The 19,832-nt window shown below is 44.7% G+C and overlaps 1 protein-coding gene across 1 annotated transcript; it reads right to left on the bottom strand.

Moving 5' to 3' along the window:
* Positions 1-567: 567 nt before the first annotated feature.
* LOC109999711 (cytoglobin-2) lies at positions 568-19,519 on the bottom strand. The gene is made up of 3 exons (XM_065959821.1): positions 18,818-19,519; positions 7,214-7,445; positions 568-5,631 (listed from the first exon to the last, which is right to left on the bottom strand). Exons 1-3 carry the CDS (start codon positions 19,000-19,002, stop codon positions 5,467-5,469), a joined length of 582 nt encoding a protein of 193 aa, XP_065815893.1. The 5' UTR covers positions 19,003-19,519; the 3' UTR covers positions 568-5,466.
* Positions 19,520-19,832: the final 313 nt, after the last annotated feature.

Genomic DNA, 19,832 nt, shown 5'->3' with positions numbered 1-19,832 from the left:
CAGCTCACAGCTTCTCAAATACAGAAAAAACCACCAACCTTTAAGGCAATCACACCTCTCTTAAAGAGGACATACTATCCCCCTTCTCCACCTTTTCAAACAGTCCCCTGTGGTCTAAATGAAACATCTGTGCTGTGCTTTGGTCAAAATATAACATGAATCAAGCACCAGAGGAGGTTTGTGACCCTGTAGAAACCAGCTCTCTCAGAACGCTCCGTTTTGGAGTGTGTGTCTCTTTAAATGAAATAAGCCACCCCCCCCCCCCGAGTTTTTTTTTTTACCAGAAAAAGGCTGGGGGTGGAGTCCATGGGGGGAGATACCAGGGGAGGGGAGGGGATTTTTTTCTTACCAGAATCCCACTGTGACATCACAAGGAGAGCACATTTGAAACAGAGCATTTTTCTCTGTGTTGTAAGACTTATGCAGACCACAAACAAAGGACTGGATGGGTTTATTTCACATTGTGTGGGTCAGTAGACTCTCAGGTTACCCAAATATATGTTCAAAAACACTGTAGAAGATGATTTTTCATAATATGTCCCCTTTAATAAAAACACAGACACGACGTTACATGGATATCTTTATTGATGTTTATGATTCTTGTTCAGCAGGTCTGCGAAGGTACAAGTCCGTGGTAGACAGCGCAAACATGCTCCAAACACGACAAAGCCGCCGCCGTTGCCGCATTCTCTCCCACCAACGCCGCAGAATACAGACATTTTTATATACAGTATTTAACACACAGACTCCCTCTCATAGATATTTATATATATATATATATAAATAAAAATATAAAGTCCTAACTTTTCAACGGATGGACAGAAAAATTTCACAACGACAACACAGAGATCCACGTATACTGCGAGGCCCTTTGAAGCGCGAGAGAGAACGAGCGAGTGACGAACAAAAACGGTGAGCGGGGACGTTTTCTGTTTCAGTGTGTGATGATTGAAAACACACAGAATGGATTAGGTGGTGCTGTGGGACACTTGGCATGCAAGGACATGCCCGACCCGGCCCGTTTAATGCAAGGCAATGTGTGTCTGTGTGTGTCTGTGTGTGTGTGTAAAATAAGGATAGAGTGTGGTTCGGATGTGTCTGAACATAATTTTTTAGACGTCTTTAGTGTGAGGAGGATCAGCTGCATATAGACAGAGAAGAAAAAACCAGCAGCTAAGCCAGAGCAACGTGTGTGTGTGTGTGTGTGTGTGTGTGTGTGTGTGTGTGTGTGTTGAATAAACATGGCGTCAGGGTGACTCAGTCTAACAAAAATACCCGTGAACCTTGAGCCGCTAAAGGTCGGAGCTCAGAGAGACTCTGACGTCTGTCCACGGACAGAAAATAGGTTCAGGTGTTTATTTTGAAACAAATCATTTATGACCGGCCTCCTCAGAAGTCTGAGCCAATGAGGAAGCACCTCAGCATGAGGCTTGTGCGACCATCAAGTGTTTAACATCCCCCTAGTTTGATTACTTCCTGTTTGATTAAAGGCTCAAGACTACTAGGCAGGGTTGGTCATTTTCTAAAACTAGCATGATTTTGAAAGTAGCATTCCCTCAGTGCTCCGTCTGCACCCCCTCGGCGTGGTGTGTACATTTGCTTTCTACATTTCTTTTTAGATTTGTGAATGTACCTGTGTTGAAGAAATCGTCCTACAGGTGAAATCCATATTTCTGAAGCCTTGTTGAGAATAGCTGACGTAGTGTAGAGGGCATTTTTGCTGTCCGGTCATAATTATTTTAGTCGCCAGTGACGAGGCCCGAACGGAGGGAACGGGGAAGATGCAGCCGATGAACGACCAATGGGGAGGAGAGGAGACTCATTACTTCCTCATTAAAGCCAGACGCAGAAGCCAAAGGGGGTTATGGGAGATACAGGACGTCAGTGAGGCAGATGCAAACTGCAGATTGGATCAAATGCCCGTCCTAAACGGATTTGCCTTGTGTGCTTGGGAATTGAACAGAGAGAAGAGCAGTTCAAAGTCTGGTTAATCGAAGCATCGGGGAGAGAAGGTTAGGTGAGGTGAAGAAGGTGAGTTTGGAAGCAGGCAGCAAGTTAAAATGATGCCTGCATGTGGGTCACTAAGAGGGGAGGGGGAGATGGGTCTGGGAGATCTAAAGCACACACGTCTAATGGCACTTCTTAAGCTGACATGTTTTTTCCTAGAGCGACGGAGAGACTTCTCTAAAGCTCTTAATGGAGCCGGGGCCGCGGCGCGTCTCTCTGATGGGGTTTTCAGAGAGGTAAACCAACTGACAGTCCTGTAAATATTAACATAGGGGAGGTCTTCTGGCATGCCTGTGTGTAAGTGTGTAAGTGTGTAAGTGTGCGGTTGCTGATTGTGTCCACCTGCTGATGTTTTCCGTCGTGCTGGTGAAAAGTGCTGCCCCGTCCAGATGTGCTAGCATGCCGCTCTGTGCAGAACAGGGAGCATTATTTGATGGATTAGTGTCCATCGAGATATTCTCCTCCTGAAATGTTGAACAGCAGAGTACCAAACCTTGCCCCCCCAGACTCTGAGGATGCATATACAGTAGAGTGAGCAGTGGATTAATATGAAAGTATTTTGATCGGGGATACAGATAGCCTCTGCTATCGTTTGGCGCTATGGTAGCATTTTTTCGACAGGGCAGCACATTTCAACAGAACACCGGCTCACTTTCAGGGTCGTTGGTGTGATGAAGGTTTTAGCCAAATTATAAACTTCAAGCATTAATGCCAATCCCCCAAAAAACAGCCGTCTTCAACACATCCACAGATCAGTGTGTCAATAAGTGGGTTTACATGGATTTGAGTTTCCCGGTTTTTGAAAGTACCCTGGTTCTTCTGTTTGTGCATGTAAACATCATACCTCGATTTCAGTAACCAGGATAAGCCCTTATCCTGATTTTGAGAAACCTGGTTTTTCTACCTGGAGCACTCAAACAGGATACTGTAGCATGAATACGCCTTACTCCGGTTTCTGACAGCTGCAGACTTCCTGCACAGGCACGACCTGAGTTTTGTCATTTCCATTGCTGGACATACAATGGATATAGGCTCCTCCTTACTTTAACTCTCTGATCCAGGTCTACACTCCCTCCCGCGCACTACACTCTGCCAATGAAAGGCGCCTGATCCAACCTTCACAACAGGGTCCTAAGTCTCTGACTAGACTCTTCTCCTCTGTCGCCCCCCGGTGGTGGAACTTCCAAACTCCATTGGATCTGCAGAGTCCCCCTGCACCTTTAAGAAAAAGCTAAAGACCCAGCTCTTTCATGAATACCTACTAACTTAATGATGATGGTCTCCATATTATTGATGATGATGATGGTAATGACGATGGTTTTTGTTTGATAACGACGACTTATAAGATGGTTTCTATACTGATTAGAGCTCTCAAGAACTGCCCTCAATGTTGTGCTTTGCCTCTGGTCACTTCCTGTCAGCACCTGTGTGTCCAATCGGACTCAAAGCTGATCGTTTGCTCTTACTCACATTGTTCCCTTTTTTCTAGATCCTTGCTTGTGTTGTACTTACTCTCTGATGTACGTCGCTTTGGATAAAAGAGTCTGCTAAGTGAATTGTAGAATGTTGAGCCTCAGAGTTCTAAAATAAGATGCAGTAAACAAAAACCAGGATTCTAGTATTTATCATGTCTACATGTGAATAACCAGGTTCCTCTATAGGTAAACACCAGATCCTGATTATGATCATAAACCAGGATGAGGATCATAACCGGGATACTCCAGTCAATGTAAACACTCTCAATGAGTTGTAAACATAAAAAAGGCAGAGAGTATGCACACTGTACATGTATACAAACAACACCTCAATAAAGTTAAACATTAAGAGCACACGATGCTTCAATAGAGAGAGAAAGGGCCACAGGTCCCCTTAACATGAGGATATACTGAAGTAGGACACAAAGAGGATCTATTAACAGTCAGCAGCTCCATGGTCCCATAGCTGGGGCTTTAACGGCTAACTGCCCCCCCCCCCCCCCCCTCCTCCTCTCAGAGCTTATCTAAATATTTCTCAGTCTCATTCTTCCATAACATCATGAGGTGTATTAATGTGTGCGGCTCGGCCCAAAGATGCTTCTCTCACTGAAGGTTTCCACAGCAATGAACTCTGTGAGGTAATAATTCACAACGCTTTCTGTGTCTATTTCTTAAAGGAGCAATCAGTGAGATGTGTAGAGAGTGAAATGATAAAGGTATCTTACTCTCTGATCAGACATTAAGGAAACATGCTATGTTGAAGTGCTGGCTTCTCTGACAACAATGCAGCAGCCAGTATGTCCTCCTTCTAACTTTAGATTCTGCTCCTGAATGCTCTGGATTTGTTTGGACCAGAGAAGGTAGGCGGTTTTAAGGCGACCCCCCCACACGGCCGTTTTGGACGCCCCTTGGTTTGCCAGATATGAGAGCAGTTATCAGGTCAAACCAACAGGTGTTGCAGCGATGGAAGCGGGCAAGAGAACTGGTTCAGATAGAAGTGATTGTACCCGACCTAAAAAGCCGATTTCTAGTATTGGGGTGCCGGTGCAGTAGTGGTAAAGACGCTAGGAGCAAAAAAATGAGACAAACAACATTAAAGGAGCACTACGTAACTCTGACACCTAGTGTTTAAAATGGGCATTGCAGTCTAAATTCTAAACATTATAGAGAGCTGTCTCCCCCCCGCCCCCCCTTCTCTTTAGAGTGGATGCTCACTCAGGTCACCATGTGGTGGACTCTGAAGCTTCAGTGTTTATCCAGCTCTGCATGGGTCTGTAAACCTTTCTGTGTTCTAACCTCTCTCCATTTTTCAAAAGTATCTCCAGTATTGATCCTAGTTTGAGCACGTTTCTGCTCGTGGAGCTTATTAGAAACATGCAGAGGCTTTTTAGGTCGGGTACAATCACTCTGTATCTGAACCACTTCTCTTGCCCGCTTCCATCACTGCAACACCTGTTGGTTTGACCTGATAACTGCTCTAATATCTAACAAACCGAGGGGCATCCAAAACGGCCATATGGGGGGTCGCCTTAAAACCGCCTACCTTCTCTGGTCCAAACAAATCCAGAGCATTCAGGAGCAGAATCTAAAGTTAGACGAACTCATTTCAGCAAAGGGTTAACATTTGTGGAACGTAAAGTAAAATCTTCTAGTCATTTCAAGCTTTCTGATTCGCCCATCTTGGCAGCTCTTTGAATTGACAATAGAAGAAGTGAATGGTTAGCGTTAGAGGTGATTGCCTCCGTGGCTTAACACACACATATCTGCTTACATCGGCTAAAACTCGCTATAAGACAAGTCAAATGTTGTTCAGCTACATCGTTTTGAAAGTTAGATGGAATAACACAACAATGACGGCTTAGCACCAACAAATAAAACCAAAAACAAAGTACGTCTCACGGATTACCACGATCATCTCATCCATGTCTGTGAAACCAAACTCCTGTATCTGAGACTTCTCGAGCCCCTCTTCACCCAAAACTGTTCACACTGCAGAGCTGGAGACCTGGAGCCAGCCCACGTCCGTGTAGGCCCCCGTCACATGCCAGTACACCGCTCCCATCAGTTTGGTCCACACCATCTGCACCTCTGCCGAGAAGTACTCGGGGAAATCTTCAGACAACACCTCCAGGAGCACACCGCTCAGGATCTAGGAAGAAGGAATGTGAGAGAGAAAATTTGATGAAAAAAAAAAAAAATGTCGGCTTTAAGGGGCGAATGGGAATAGGTGGCTATCGTGTTTAAACAGCAGCTGGAAGGAAAAGCAAGTATTGCAGAGAATTAAAAACTCAGAGGGGGAAAGTGAGTGCAGAGAGGTGGAAGAAAAGGAGTCCAATCCAGCATCACAGAAGAGCGGGCGACAGGTGAGAATTGAAAACGATAACAGCAGTGGGTGGACAGGCGATATGAAGGGAGTTGAATTGAAAAAGGTATAGCGAGGACAACAGGGAAGGTGAAATATATACAAGGAGAAGCTGAAATATAAAGGGGTAATATGTGGAATACTGTGTGGTAGTTGAGCACTTGTAGCATAAAAACTCAATAATGTCATAATGGGTACGTGCCAGACGAGGAGATTCAGAACATGTTGTAGAACATGACTCGTTTTTACTTTTTCCACAGCTGAGAAAAGTAGGAGGAGATTTCTTGTTGTACAACTTAAACATGTCCATCAATCTATTCATCCATTTTCTAAAGATTAAAGATATCATCTCATCGCTCCTCACATTGCTGCATGCTAAATAAAACTGCGAGGAGAGATGAGGTCGGAGCCTCGACGCCAAACACAAACTTTAATCTGCTGCTGCAATAAATATTTCAGACAAATGCAAACAACGAGTCGTCTGAGTTGAATCCTTTTCAGCAGGAATGAAATGCTCTGTGTTTGCTCACTCTTCACTTTCCCAAACATCATCCCGATCAAATGGAAGGTGACAAAACACCTGATGATGGTCATGCTGCTTCTTTTCTCATACCGGTGATTTCAAACAGCTGGTGGCATGGTCAAACACATTGTAGATAATCTGTTAGCCGTCTCCCTATTGGCCACCCGCCACTACCTGCTTGATGACGTCATTATGTCTCAAATTGTGAATTTTTGGCTTTTAGCCTCAGTCGTATCAAACCGTCCTGAAGGCTGAATAAAATAACTTTCTGATAAGCCCTGACCCCCAAAAAAACAAAAAAAAACTTGTGCAAAGTCGCTCGAAATGATCCTTGAATGTGGCACACATCCCGGTCAGGTGAAGAGATTTATAGGTTATGTTGTAAAGATTATTTTGAATCACAGTAGAGCACATGCCTTTTCACTCTTTACATCCCTCCTTCCATTATCTATTCCACTTTTTCCCGTTCAGGGTCATGGGGGGGGGGTGAGGGGCTGGAGCATATCCTAGCTGTCACTGGGCGAGAAGGCGGGGTTACACCCTGGACTGGTCGCCAGTCAATCACAGGGCTGACAACCAGCTCTCCATCCATTCCTGTAAATAATAAATCTTTCTAACATTCATAAAGCCAAGAAATTATTGAGGTTTAACAGCACGGGGACGCCGCCCACACACGCAGCCTGTGTTAATGACATGACAGCGCCGCAACGCCTCGAACACAGAGCCGGTCTGAATTAAGCCTTAAATGTGATTCTGAGGAATATAATAACCTCGTGAAGTAGAATGTGAGATAATCATGTTCAGGTGACTTCTGAACTCTAAAAGCGGATCATTCCTGAGCGTTACCTTGAAGTACATGGGCTCCACCTTGTGTTTGATCGCATGGGCCTTCCCAACCAGGGCCAGCACTGAGGACACTTTCTCCGGGTCATGGAGGTTCTCCACCACGGTGTTGATGGCGTTCATCACCCTGCGGGCATGGTGCCGGAGTTGGCTGCTTCGCTCCATCTCCTCTGGATCCTCCATGTCCTGGAACTGGCTGAAATACTGTTTGGCCGATGGGAAGTTGACAAAGAACCTACAAATGATATGAAAAATAAATTAGTAATATTATGTGTTTATTTGTAACAAATGTTCCGGTTGACACGGGATGTTTCTGGGCGGGGAGGTGGTGTGTTTCCTCCAGCCAATGACAGCGCAGCCGGTGAGTTCAGGAGTGGATTCAGTCATTCTGAAACGAGGGTGAACCTTGTGTTGTCTTTTACCCGTGGACGTGGAGTTGGTCTACTTCCTATTGGACAGGCAGGTGACAAACACCGGCGGTTAGCTTGTGCTAGCGTGCGTTAGCTTGCAGTGTAGCTACAAGCGGTAAACATACACACTACATCCTGCAGTTTGAACAGCAGGGGGAGATGAGCCCAGGAGGAGGAGGGGCCCAGTTTGAATGTTGTGTTTACAAACTGCATGAACATTCCTACTGAATCCACCTGAGTCGACAACTAAAAAAAAATAAAAAAACATCTTAACAGAAGTCCGACATGTGCGTTCATGTTGTCTTAAGGCACCAACAGAGTGACAGTTTGTGGCGGTAGAAAGAAAAAGATGCTACAAAAGCCAGATGTAAGGACAGCTGGACGATGTTTGGGGAGAAAACACAGTAATGAGTTTTCATGTTTGGATTTTGGGACTCATTTATCATCGCTGTCTGCACACACATCATCACACACTCGTGTAACTGTCAATCAAAAGACCGGATAAAACAGTTTCCCCCCTCCTCTTTCTTTCATAGACTCGGCAGTGTCGATTCTAGAGTCTGCTGGGGCCCCTCCAACCACTATTATATCTAGCAGTGTCACAGGGCTCTTCCTCTTCTGGTGAGTTTCATTTACCAAATTTGGTTTTCACAAGATTAATACATGATGTACCAAGCAGGGCAATGAGAGTGAGTGATTTCAGATAGGGCCCCATTAGCGAGGTTTCCTATTGTTGTTGCAAAATTTGTGCATTTTGGACTACTGCTGTGGTTTAACATTTTTCAGCCTTCCGGGGCCCCTAAGTGGCCTGGGGCCCCAAGCAGCGCCTCTGGGACTCAGATAGTTGCAGGTAACAGTCACATATTCAAGGTGTGAATTAAACGGACAAAGTTTCAGAATATCAAGACGTTCTTATTGCAAATGTTTTGATTCTCAAGAAAATTAAAGTTTTCAAAGAAAAACTGAAGATTGTGTCAAAGTGGACGAAGCCACTGATATGTCAGTGAACTTATCTGGACAGGAGCTGGAGAGAAGCGAAACACAAATTAACAACATTGAACAATCTTTGGCTAAAGCTAACTCAACAGCTGGCTGGTTAACAAGATCCAAAACGCTTCACAGAGAGACGTGCTAAAGGGACACAAGCCAGATTCAGATTCAGATTTAGACAACTTTATTTATCCCAGGTTTGACAAACTTTAAACCCCTGCAGTGGCTCACAATGTGCAAAGTTTGCAATGACAGAAACCCCCCTAAGATGGCCCCATATGACGGCCCTCACTCTTGATGTGCTGTATTGTAGCTGTGATGTATAAACCTACATTGTGCAATGACAGTCAGCAGAGGAAAAAGGGGCCCAAACAGACTCCAGACTCACCACTGAAGCCAATTACATAAACAGAAGAAACATATTTGTTACATTTACACTAAAACTGACACTCGGCAGGACAGCTATGAAAACGATTTAGGCTTACCCTCAACAGATCCATTCAGACGCTCATCTTAAAGCCAGATGAAATGCGTCATCATGTGAACCATGCATGGGTCAGATCAACCGAACAAAGCTTCTAAGGACTCGTGTTTGAAAAATAAGATTTCACCAAAGAAAGGACGGGGGGGCCGAGTCAACCCAGTCACAGCTCAAATTTCACAACACGCGCTAAGGAAGTATGTGAAAAAAGAAATCTAAAGCCTCGAAATGCAAAGATGGCTCGAGTTCAAATCTTGTTAATTTCCTGCTTCACGGTAACACTCCAACACTCTGCACCGATGGGTGACACAGGACGTGCCTCACAGAATCCTTCACAGAGCTGCAGCGCTGATTAGACCCCGAGAGTCAAGAGTGATCAGACGCTTTGGGTGGTAATTGGCTGCAGGTGTGCAGAAGAGTGGCGAGTTTTTCAAGCATGTCTGCTTCTGTTTCTGAGAGCGCATCAACCTGAAAGACACTTCCTGAAGGCACAGTATTAATCACATTTAAAGGCTTCAAATGTGTTTCTCATCCCAAGAGGTTTCTGTTCATGTAACTTGAAATGAAAGGCACTGAGTTGTGTTTTACCACTTCAATCGTCACACTTTAAAGGTCACACATTCTGTAAAATCCACTTCCCCATGTTCCTCTAATATGTGTCCCTAGTCTGTCTACAAACCCCCCAATGATGAGAAAAGTCCATCCTCTCCGTCTTCTTCCTGCTCCACTTTTCAGAAAATGTGTGCTCAAACAGGCCGTTTGGAGATTTTCCCTTCATGACATCACAAAGGACAGTAGCCCCTCCCCCAGGTGGGTGACACTCCCACAGCTAGGTGTTTGTTCTGCCCTCTGAGTCTGCCTTCTCACCGTAAAGAATAGGACATGGAGCGAGAAAGCCCGAGTACACCCCGAACCCTTCCAGAGAGGGGGCGTGGTCAGACACAGCTCATTTACATATTTAAAGGTACAGACACAGAAACAGCCGGTTCATCTGCAAGCTTTGCAATACTTCTTCGTTGTGTGTGTACGACAAGTTCTTTAAGTTTCAGATGGAGAAAATTATTTTGCTGAACCACCCTGGACGATGTGGGAGGTCAGAGATAAACAGAGATAAATCGTCTCGCTAGGTTGTAGTTTGGAAGATTTGTTTTGACTCAGGGGTTTGACGGTTTAAATCACGGCCGACTGTGAGCTCAGAGAGCGAGAGAGAGAGAGAGAGAGAGGAACGAGCGGCTCGCCAAGGCAATAACAAAGTTTCCACAAGATTAGCTGAAGAGGTTTGTGAGAATGTGACAGATTTATGCAGAGTAGTACTGTTAACACAAAGCTTTAAAGATTCAGTGTCGCTGACTGAAAAAACAGATGGATTTTACACACACACACACACACACACACACACACACACACACACACACACACACACACACACACACACACACTCCTTTCTGACCCACTTTCCTTCTTGTCAGCGCTCCAGCTGACTATAATTGCAGTACAGTTATCTCTCAGTGTGAGTTTGGCCCTCGGCAGCCCTGCTACACCACAACCATATCCCCGAGATCCTGTGTCATGCTAAGCCTACGAAGACTCGGTTCGCCTGTAGCACTCCGAGCTTGTCCTAGTAACCAGCTGTCACGATACACACACACACGTCCTCGCTCTTGTTCTGCTAAGACAAACATGAAACTTAACTGCGGAGCTTAAAGGAGCACAGAGTGCTGTTGGGATGGCGCCTTTGAAGAAAACAAAGCAGTTTTCTTTTTGTGCCCGTCCTCTGGTGTTGGAATGATAAACGTTTAATCCTCTTAAAGTCAAGTCGTGGTTTTACAGTGTAATTAAAAGAATATGCAACAAGGCACAGCTAAAGAAAGAGGAAACTTTTTTTGGATCTGCTCAATCTGAGAACCCAGCTGGTGACGATTTCAATCCTCTGGAAACGACAGCCAACTTCAAGGTGATTCGTTGGTTAGCACCAACACTTCCTTTTCTGCTCGCTGCATCATTTCCAGTTTTAATTTGCAGCAGAAGTGTTCGCAAATCCAACTATCTCATTAAGTCGGTGGGTAGGACAACAAAGTATCACCAATTTATTAGAAAAAAATCGCTTGACAAAGGTTCAGAGGGACGGAAACGTTGTGATTTTTTCTAATAAATTGGTGATACTTAGCAAAAGTGGTGTGCAGGATTTGTTCTTTTCAAATGTTTGCTTACATGAAAAATACTTTTTGAGAGCTTAAAAATGGTTTTAGTAAGTTTTGTAACCGTCACTGTCGTCGTGTAAACTGGCAATATTTGTGGAGACATTTCACACATGTGCATTACTGTTCCAGTCAGTAGCCATGCACGACTCGGTGGACTAGAACAACAATGACCGACTCCTGAGTTCTGTTTGTAAAAATGTGGGCTAGCATGACTCCAAATGAAATTTACTGTCCTTGTAGTTTAGGGTCACTTAGAGTAGAAAAGCCCACACAAATGTGAAAGTGAAAAAAATGAAGCCAATGCTGAAGTGTAAAATCCTGCAGTTCCTCAAGTGTTCACTAGAGGCTGGCTGCAGAAGCACAGGAAGTCACATACACGCCAATTCAAAAGAAGCCTTTTTTTTACAGCAGAGATTAACATGTTTACAGCCTGGTTCAAAAAAACAAAAAAGGTCTGATTAGCTCATGTCTCGATCGCCATCGATGAGCCTCCAGCGCCCCCTGCAGGAACAGATGGGTGACGTCACTCAGGCTTTACACATTAATATTTACAGTCTAGCTTTTCGCCTCATCGTGATGCAGATTTGTAAGAAGTAAAAAGTCAGTCTTTGTCAGGTCTGTCCTCTCGAGGAGAAGAAAACTATTTTTAAAACATTGTTTGTTGAACGAACGTTGGATCATTTCTGACCTCACATCAAGCCTGCTGATACATGATTGGTCAACACTACTCGGACTACAAACCCAAAGCAAACAAATGTGTGGATAGACATTTAGGATCTGGTGTTGTAACATCTCTCTCATCCTTGGCCTTTAAAGATTCAAATAGATCACTGAGCTCGTAGGAGGAATGATCTCAATAAATAAGCCAGTTTGAAGGATTACACTGAATCATGTGGGGGGGTTTGGTTCTGTGCCATTTCACCAGACAGTTTAATATTATCCAAAATGAGTCACTAAATCTCTGTGACCGTGCAGAGTTTTGTATTCAAGACAGATACCTTCAGGCTCGTGCATAATTCAGCCCCGGTATCAGCCTGGTAATTATGTGCATAGAGGAAGGTGGTGCAGCTCATGATTTAGGTCCAGTGCCAGCACGATGGAGGATGGAGTTTGCCCTTTTTGTAATGTGAGGGTGTAGAGGTTATGGTGATTATGTTGTTTAGGATGTAAAATATCAGGAGTGCATGCAGGATACAGAGGATGATCTGCGGTCTCATTCAGAGAGCGATATCTGCCGCTTTAACTGAAAGCAGGTATCACTGTATCTGTGTTTATGTGTGCCGAGGGAGTGACAAGAAACCGCAGGAGGCCAGATATGCAAAATTAGCTCTTCCAACCGGGCCAGGGCCAAGAAAGTGTATGATCGGCGCACTCACACTGGTCAAACCAACGTACTTAGGCATGGTATGGATTGCCCTGTGTGAGTGCGCCCTTAGTCGGTTGCTTATTGTAGGTTGAAGACATAAGCGACAAAACTTTGATTACTTTGCATGAAAATAAAACAGATTACACCAATGTTCACCTTTCATGTTGTCCGTCTGTGAAACCCATAGAGTAGCTTTGCATGATGTGCAACTCAAAAACCTTATTTATCTGATACTGACGTCAGTAAAAAACACTCACCCCCCCCCCCCCCATGGTGCCCACTTTCTTCCGATTGGCCAGCTCTCTGGAAGCCTTCGGCGGGGGGGGGGGGGGGGGGGGGTGGGCAGAAAACTGCAGGGCTGCCAGGGGAGGGCTGCTCTCTAATGCTGAGAGAAGAGAGTTACGTAGCGGCTTGAAGCCATCTTGTGAAATTCTTGGTTTCATATCGCAGAACTAGCATGTGATATGTGATTTGCAGAGCATCGTTTAGCGCCCTCTGCAGTCTCATCCTGGGATTACTCCAACATACGTGCCCACGTTTAGTTTTCGCATCGAGCTTTGTAACACGATATGGGAGTTTTAAAAAGTGGCAGCAGTGTTCTAAAAGTTGTTTTTAAGTAAGCGCTGTGAGGGTAGCATACAAACAGCTGATAGAGAGAATGACTTTGTGCTTTGGAAGCTGAGCACTGAAAACCCTGTAGTGTTTTGGTTTTGTGTAGAAAAAGGGGGTACCAGCAGGCCCAGGCCCTCATAGTCCACGTCTCATGAAGACATGGTGAGACACGTCTCGTCCATGTGTGAGAGGAAGACGGGTGTTCAGGACTACAAGCTCATTCTCGTACCTGTCTATGCATTTCAATGAAGTCAGCAAAGCCGACGTATGAGCCTTAGAGGGGCTTGTTAACTTCACTTTGATTAAACAGGAAGGGTTTCTGTAATTATTTTAAGTACAGTGAACAACTTTCAGCCTCACTGCTTCAACCTCAAGGACGTCTCTTCCAAGGAAAACTTTATGAAGCCCTTTCATGGGCTTAATTAGATTTGGTGAACCGACAATTTTATAAAAATGTCTTAACAGTCTTAAATGTCTTTACTTTTATGATCCATCAGCATGGAAACCATTAATTCATGTCAAACAACAACATAGCTCTTGGACTTTTACTGTAGCCAGTGATTATTGAGATAAGCTTAAAGCTGGCTACTCACTGGACGATTTTAAGCCCGACTTTGGAGGCAACACCCAGCATGATGGAGAGGGGCGTGGCCTGATTTGAGGCTTGTCGCACCGATTATTTGTCAAAATAATGTGAAAATAATAGTGTGCGGTATCTGTATACACAGTAAACCAGTCCAGTTTGAATGTCGTGTCATAAAAACAACCTGAAGTACCTCAAATTAATCATCACAAAAACTCAGTTTCATTGCTACTTGTGTAGCACTTTCACACTTGCAGAAAACTCCTGAAAAACTCTTTTCAGGAGTTTATGTGTGAAAGCGGCTTTAGTTTTCCTCAGCCTGGTGAACATCAGCTTGAACTCTTCCATTAACACGTCAACTAAAACAGCACAACTGAAGTCAAAGTACGCGGGGTATGATTGTTCTCACAAAGCTGCCATATGCACTGATCTGCTGTCGCTCCGGGATAACTCTCGCTGGTGCAATTGCATTTGTGCGCCTTGGTGAGATCAACTGAGGCTTTTGTCACTGTCTCTTCTCTCTGTGCATGCAGGCAGATGGATTGACATGAAAATGCAAATCAGTGTTCTCGTGGGGGGATTCTGTGTGCATGGCTGTGACCCAGTGTCAGCCTCTGGTTATGTTAGGTAACGGAGGAACTGCCAGCCAAGTGTTGATAATCACATCGCTCTCTGCATCGCACGTGCAGATAGGAACTCAAATCATTTCATTTACGTGGGAACGTTACAATAACAACACACATAAGGACAAAACTCATGCCATGAGCTGCTCACACGTCTTGGCCAAAACAGACTGTGAAAATAATCTGTTGATAGCACTGTTCACATACTACAAGAGATACCCCAGCAACACAAATACAAGTCTTAGGCAGGCAAAGTTGGGTAATATCTATTTTTTGCATAACCATGTATACTCCTGCACGCTGTCTAAACTGCATGAATAGATTGGCAACATTGCGGTACCAAAAAGTTACCATTGTATTTGCCCCCAGCTCTTCTCTGGAGGCAGATCTTTGTTAAAAATATTATATGTTATTCAAAGCTTTGTTTCTTTTCGATTAGAATATAAGGGAGATTGTGCTGTTTTAAAACATGTGGCATACAGAGGCTGCTTGTCAACAGGCAAGACAGGGAAAGTGTGGGGCCCCAAGGCTAGTAGGGCAATACAATACAAGCTCAAGTCCATTAACCATTAAGGGTTGACAAACTTTTCTCCAGTGCAACGTTTGCAATGACAGTAGGAACCCTCCCGAAGGGGGCCCCATCTGACAACACTCACTTCAGTTGGGTTGCTAAGCATCTCATACTATAATCATGTGATGAGGTAAGTGGATATCAGGGAGTGAGAGAGATTGGGGACTGACATGTGGCAGAGGAGCCACTGGTCGGATTTGAACCGGCGCTGGCTGCTTTGAGGACTGCAGCCTTTGTAAATAGGGCGCACAAACTAACCACTTGGTCACCAGTGCCCCAATAACAAGGTTTTTAATATTGAATCATATTCATAACATATTGGCGAAGGAGGTTGGTTGGAGGAGGGCTCTGCGAGTAATTTCCTTCAGGGCCCCAACAGAATATTTTGACAACCTTAATTTGTGCACATCGTCTCGTTGTTTTCTCGTCTAAACCGCGGCTCCTTCACTACCAGGAGCTCTGACCGGTTAAATAAACATCATTTAATGTGCTTTGTGCAGCTTTGATACGACTGATTTTGATCACAGTCACTACGTTCAGATATGTGAAAGTCAGAAAGAAAGAGAAAGTCGTCTTGTCGTCAAGGCGAGAGAAAATATGACCGATTAGGGAAAGAAAGACGGGCTGCATGAGAACTTTGGAGGGCGCTGCTTGTTGCTGTCACCCACAGATAAGAGCATAAGACACAAACACACACATAAAAAAGCTCCTTGCCCCTTGCACTCTCCCTCTGGTATTATTGTCACCCAAAAGAAAAGAAAAAAAGAAAATCAGTTTGTCTCCCTCACATCAGTCTCCTTGGCTACGCTGTCCGTTTTAACGAGCCCTTGAGGGCTTTCTGTGTGTAACACTGAGACAATTTAGCAGGAGGGCATTCAAACGGATCAACTCTTTCTTCTCTGATTTATCAAAAACATGAAAGAAGCTGGAAACACACAGTCAAGACATGTTACACTCAGTGTGTCTGCAGCGACGCTCCAATAGGAATGACTGCGTGCTGAAGATAAGGCTCTCGGAACAAACGCTTGATTTCATGGTTCTGAATGTGTTTTGACAACTTAAGGAGGCAGGAGCGCCGGTTAAGCAAGACCCGTGAATAATATAAGAACAAAGTGCTTACAGTACATACGAGAAAATTAATGAGGCATTCACTCTGCTGCGCATGAATTCTCTCAGGAATTAGATTAAGGCACAAATTCCACGTATTCGATTCCTCGTCGAGTGTCACGCTGTGGAGAGACGAGAAGTGGACGATGAAGAATTTCTGCAGCATCTTGACGAGAGAAATGTGAATGTTCCCTCCTTTCCCTACACTTGTCACAGCGCAGCCGTTGGTGAGAGGTTGAGGGATTGGGTACAGAACATGCAGAGTATGCATGTGTGTATGTATGTGTGTGTGTGTGTGTGTGTGTGTGTGTGTGTGTGTGTGTGTGTGTGTGTGTGTGTGTGTGTGTGTCTATGCTGAACACAGCCTCCTCTCTCGTGATCAGTGGGATTCTTCCATAAAGTGAGAGTTATTGTTGCTGGCCAATTGTTATGCTGTGACATATTTCTGCACATCTGTAAGTTAAATCAGTTATTTTCCCGTGGTCACCTCATCCACAGTGATGTACAAACACACCCCGCAGTACTCGCCCACAACACCTTAGCAGGACGATACGTTTTGAGATATTTTTTGGGGGCCTTCTTGCCTTTATTGGAGGGGACGGCTGAAGAGAGACAGGAAATGTTGGGAGGAGAAAGTGGGGGGTGACAAGCGGCAAAGGGCAAAGGTCAGATTTGAACCCACGGCTGCTGCGACGAGGACTATGGCCTCCGTACATGCTGTGCGCAACATAACCGCGATGCTATCAAGAGCCTAATGGGGGTGATACATTATAATGTCTGTTAATACCATAAACTGTATAAAACATGGACGTGGTTTCTGAAGTAGCATTTTGAGCAAGAAGATGGCGGTCTGCAACCTCCGGTCTTAAAAAATGAAGCCAATGCGGAAGTGCAAAATCCTAGGCTGAGACAGGATTTCCAGCATGCAGACCGCCATCGATGGAACTCCAGCGCCCCCTGCAGGAAGAGATGGGGGATCATCTCAGGCTTCCTCCAGTAATGTTTACAGTCTATGGTTCCACCTTGCTTTCGATCAATCGAGCAACAGGCAAAGAGCAACAAAGTTCACACCTGACAGTCAACATATTCGAAGAACAGTCATGTGGTACTCAGGAGAAGTGCTCAAACAAAGTGGCTTGCTAAAAGTAAATTTGAGCACTGAAATTATTCAGAATATAGCTAAACACTTTCATCGTCATTCAATTCTTCTTCAAATGAGCTTTATTGTGATGGCCCCCCCGCTGCAGTCCTGCCGATGTAAATAAGCTCTAAGCTAACTCTGGTTGTAAGCATCAAATGGCAACGTTTACAGTATATTCAAGGTGCCAAGGATCTGATTGAACATATCCACCTAGATCTGAAGCACCTGGGCCCATTGCTCCGCCCCAGTTACGTAAGGGTTCTTCCTGCAGCCTCTCTCTCTCTTTCTCTCTCTCTTTCTCTCTCTCTCTCTTTTTCTCTCTCTCTCTCTCCCTCATCCAGACCAGCATCTGCACCATTGTGTTGTGTTCTGCACCTCACAATCAGTGTTATTGTTAGTTTATTTACTTTACTTTGTAATAAATTATACATTTTTTGATCTCGTTCCCAAAGTTGTATTGTATATATCTGTATTTTTCTAAAGTACTGAACGTGTGTTAATGAAATATATTTAATTGTAAGATGTCAAAGAACATCTGGCAAAGGGAGTGCCTTTGATGAAAATGCTGCTAACTAGGGTACAGTTATGTCCGCCTGAATGTTGATTAATTTACCTTTTCAAATAAATAAATAAATACAATTTTGCCTACATTTTGGTGTTTATATGTCACAAACTTCATTGATACGATGACTAGATCTATGTTTTTGATGCCCTGTACGGATAGAACAGAGTTTCTCATCGTATAATTAACACAATATCAAAGTTTTTAGGCACCATAGTTGTAATTTGTGACATTTTTCAAAGTGAAGATTTTCTGTTCTGAGTTGTTGAGAAAACTGACTCCTCTCTCTTTCTTTCCTCTTCCTTATGATCTATGATGCAAACAGAGCAGCATTAAAACTGAACGCATGACCTTCCATTAAAGGCAAGCTTGGTAATTTTCAAAAACTAGCATGATTTTGAAAGTAGCATTCCCTCAGTGCCCCGTCTACACCCACCCCCTCCCCTCTGTGCTCTCTCTAAAGCCACGCCCCCTCACTTACATGCACGAGAAGCTCCAGAAGTGGACTTCAGCTCATCTCTTACATTGTGTAGAAACTACGTCGTCTCATGTCTCATTCAGCGGTAAATAAACTCACAGTATAAACTCCTAAAGTCATCGGTGAGGTGCTTTGAGTGTGGGCTAGAGCACGCAAGGGGTAGAGAGCAAGCGGGGAGACAGGGAGGCGTGTGATTGGTTCATCAGATTGGTACCTCATGGCAGACATTGGTCAAAGTTTTTACAGACTTACAACTGCTACAGATGACTGATTTTCTTATTCCTTTTTCAGAGAACATGAGTTATTAATTTCTGTCAGGACCTAAAGACAATTTCAACCAAAATCTGGAAAAGTGAATCTGGAGGAAATTACCAGCCCTGCCTTTAACACACAAACTGTTTCACATCAAAACTGAAGCTTAAGTTTTCAAACATTGAGCCAAAACTGAGGAAGAGGCTTTCCCCGTCTTGACAAAAACCCACCTTATGAGCACAGACACCCCCACGTCCTCACAGTTCTTGTAGACGATCCCCCACGTGTCCTGGATGATCTCCCTCTCCGCATCGGTAAGCGGCTCCGAACGCTCCGGACGATCATCGCACTCCACATCTCCTCTCCGCACTCCCAGCAGCTGCGGAGGTGGAGGTGGCGACTCCCTGCGAGACATCCTCCCACGGCGCAACAGCCCAGAGGCTCCCAGCAGAGCCCGCGGGAGGTAGGGAGCAAGGGAAGGGGGGAGGGTGACAGAGAGCTGAGACCCCACGGCGGGAGCTGGGAGAGGAAAGTTGGGATGAGAAAGGGAGCAGAGAGGAGAAAGAAGAGGAGGAGGAGAGGGAATGGAGTAGAGAGGAGGGAGGCACTTCTTGCAGCCGTTGAAAGAAAACAAAAAATGAAGCTCCCAAAACCCTGCTGCCACCCACCACGCTCTCTTACCCAAAAACTCTCCCTCGCTCGTCCTCTGTCCAACTCCAAACTTATTTCTTCTCCTTAGTTCTCCTCTTTTGTTTTCCCCCCTCCTTCTTCCACTTCTCCTCTCCCCACCTTGCTCTCTCTCCCCCAGTGAGGGAGATGCCTGTCAGTGATGCTGCTGTTGCTCTACCGTCTCTTCTGCTCCCCCTCTCTCTCTCTGATCCTCTCGCTCCGGTGGAGGAGACGAGGCGTTTGGAGGCTGTGGCGTGTGTTGTTTGAGGACCTGATGGAATGAGAGCAGGGTGGGGGAAATTACAGAGAGAGAGAGAGAGAGAGAGAGAGAGAGAGAGAGTGAGAGAGAAAGAGGTGGACATTTCTGCAGGTAAAGAACAAGAGACTTTCTTGCAAGTGTACATATTGACACATCTACTGAGTGTGAACACGTCTATTTCTGCTCTAAAGACACATCAAATTAGATGTATAAACACACATTCTAATAAATATCATCATTAGTATCATTATTTTAGAGATACCTTCCCTTTGCATGCATCTAAAATGAAAAAGGCTGTTTTAGAAATGGTTTAGATG

This window comes from Labrus bergylta, chromosome 1 (assembly GCF_963930695.1).
Source record: "Labrus bergylta chromosome 1, fLabBer1.1, whole genome shotgun sequence".
NCBI classification, from domain to species: domain Eukaryota; kingdom Metazoa; phylum Chordata; class Actinopteri; order Labriformes; family Labridae; genus Labrus; species Labrus bergylta.
This window is presented reverse-complemented; position numbering and strand designations above follow the sequence as displayed.

Bases quoted from the DNA above. Each gene is read 5' to 3' on its own strand.
- LOC109999711 (XM_065959821.1), bottom strand. From the start codon at position 19,002: ATGTCTCGCAGGGAGTCGCCACCTCCACCTCCGCAGCTGCTGGGAGTG. The intron at 7,446-18,817 runs GTGGGTTTTTGT...TATCATTTGTAG, and splicing joins GGGGTGTCTGTGCTCATAAG to GTTCTTTGTCAACTTCCCAT. The intron at 5,632-7,213 runs GTAACGCTCAGG...CCTTCTTCCTAG, and splicing joins TGGAGCCCATGTACTTCAAG to ATCCTGAGCGGTGTGCTCCT.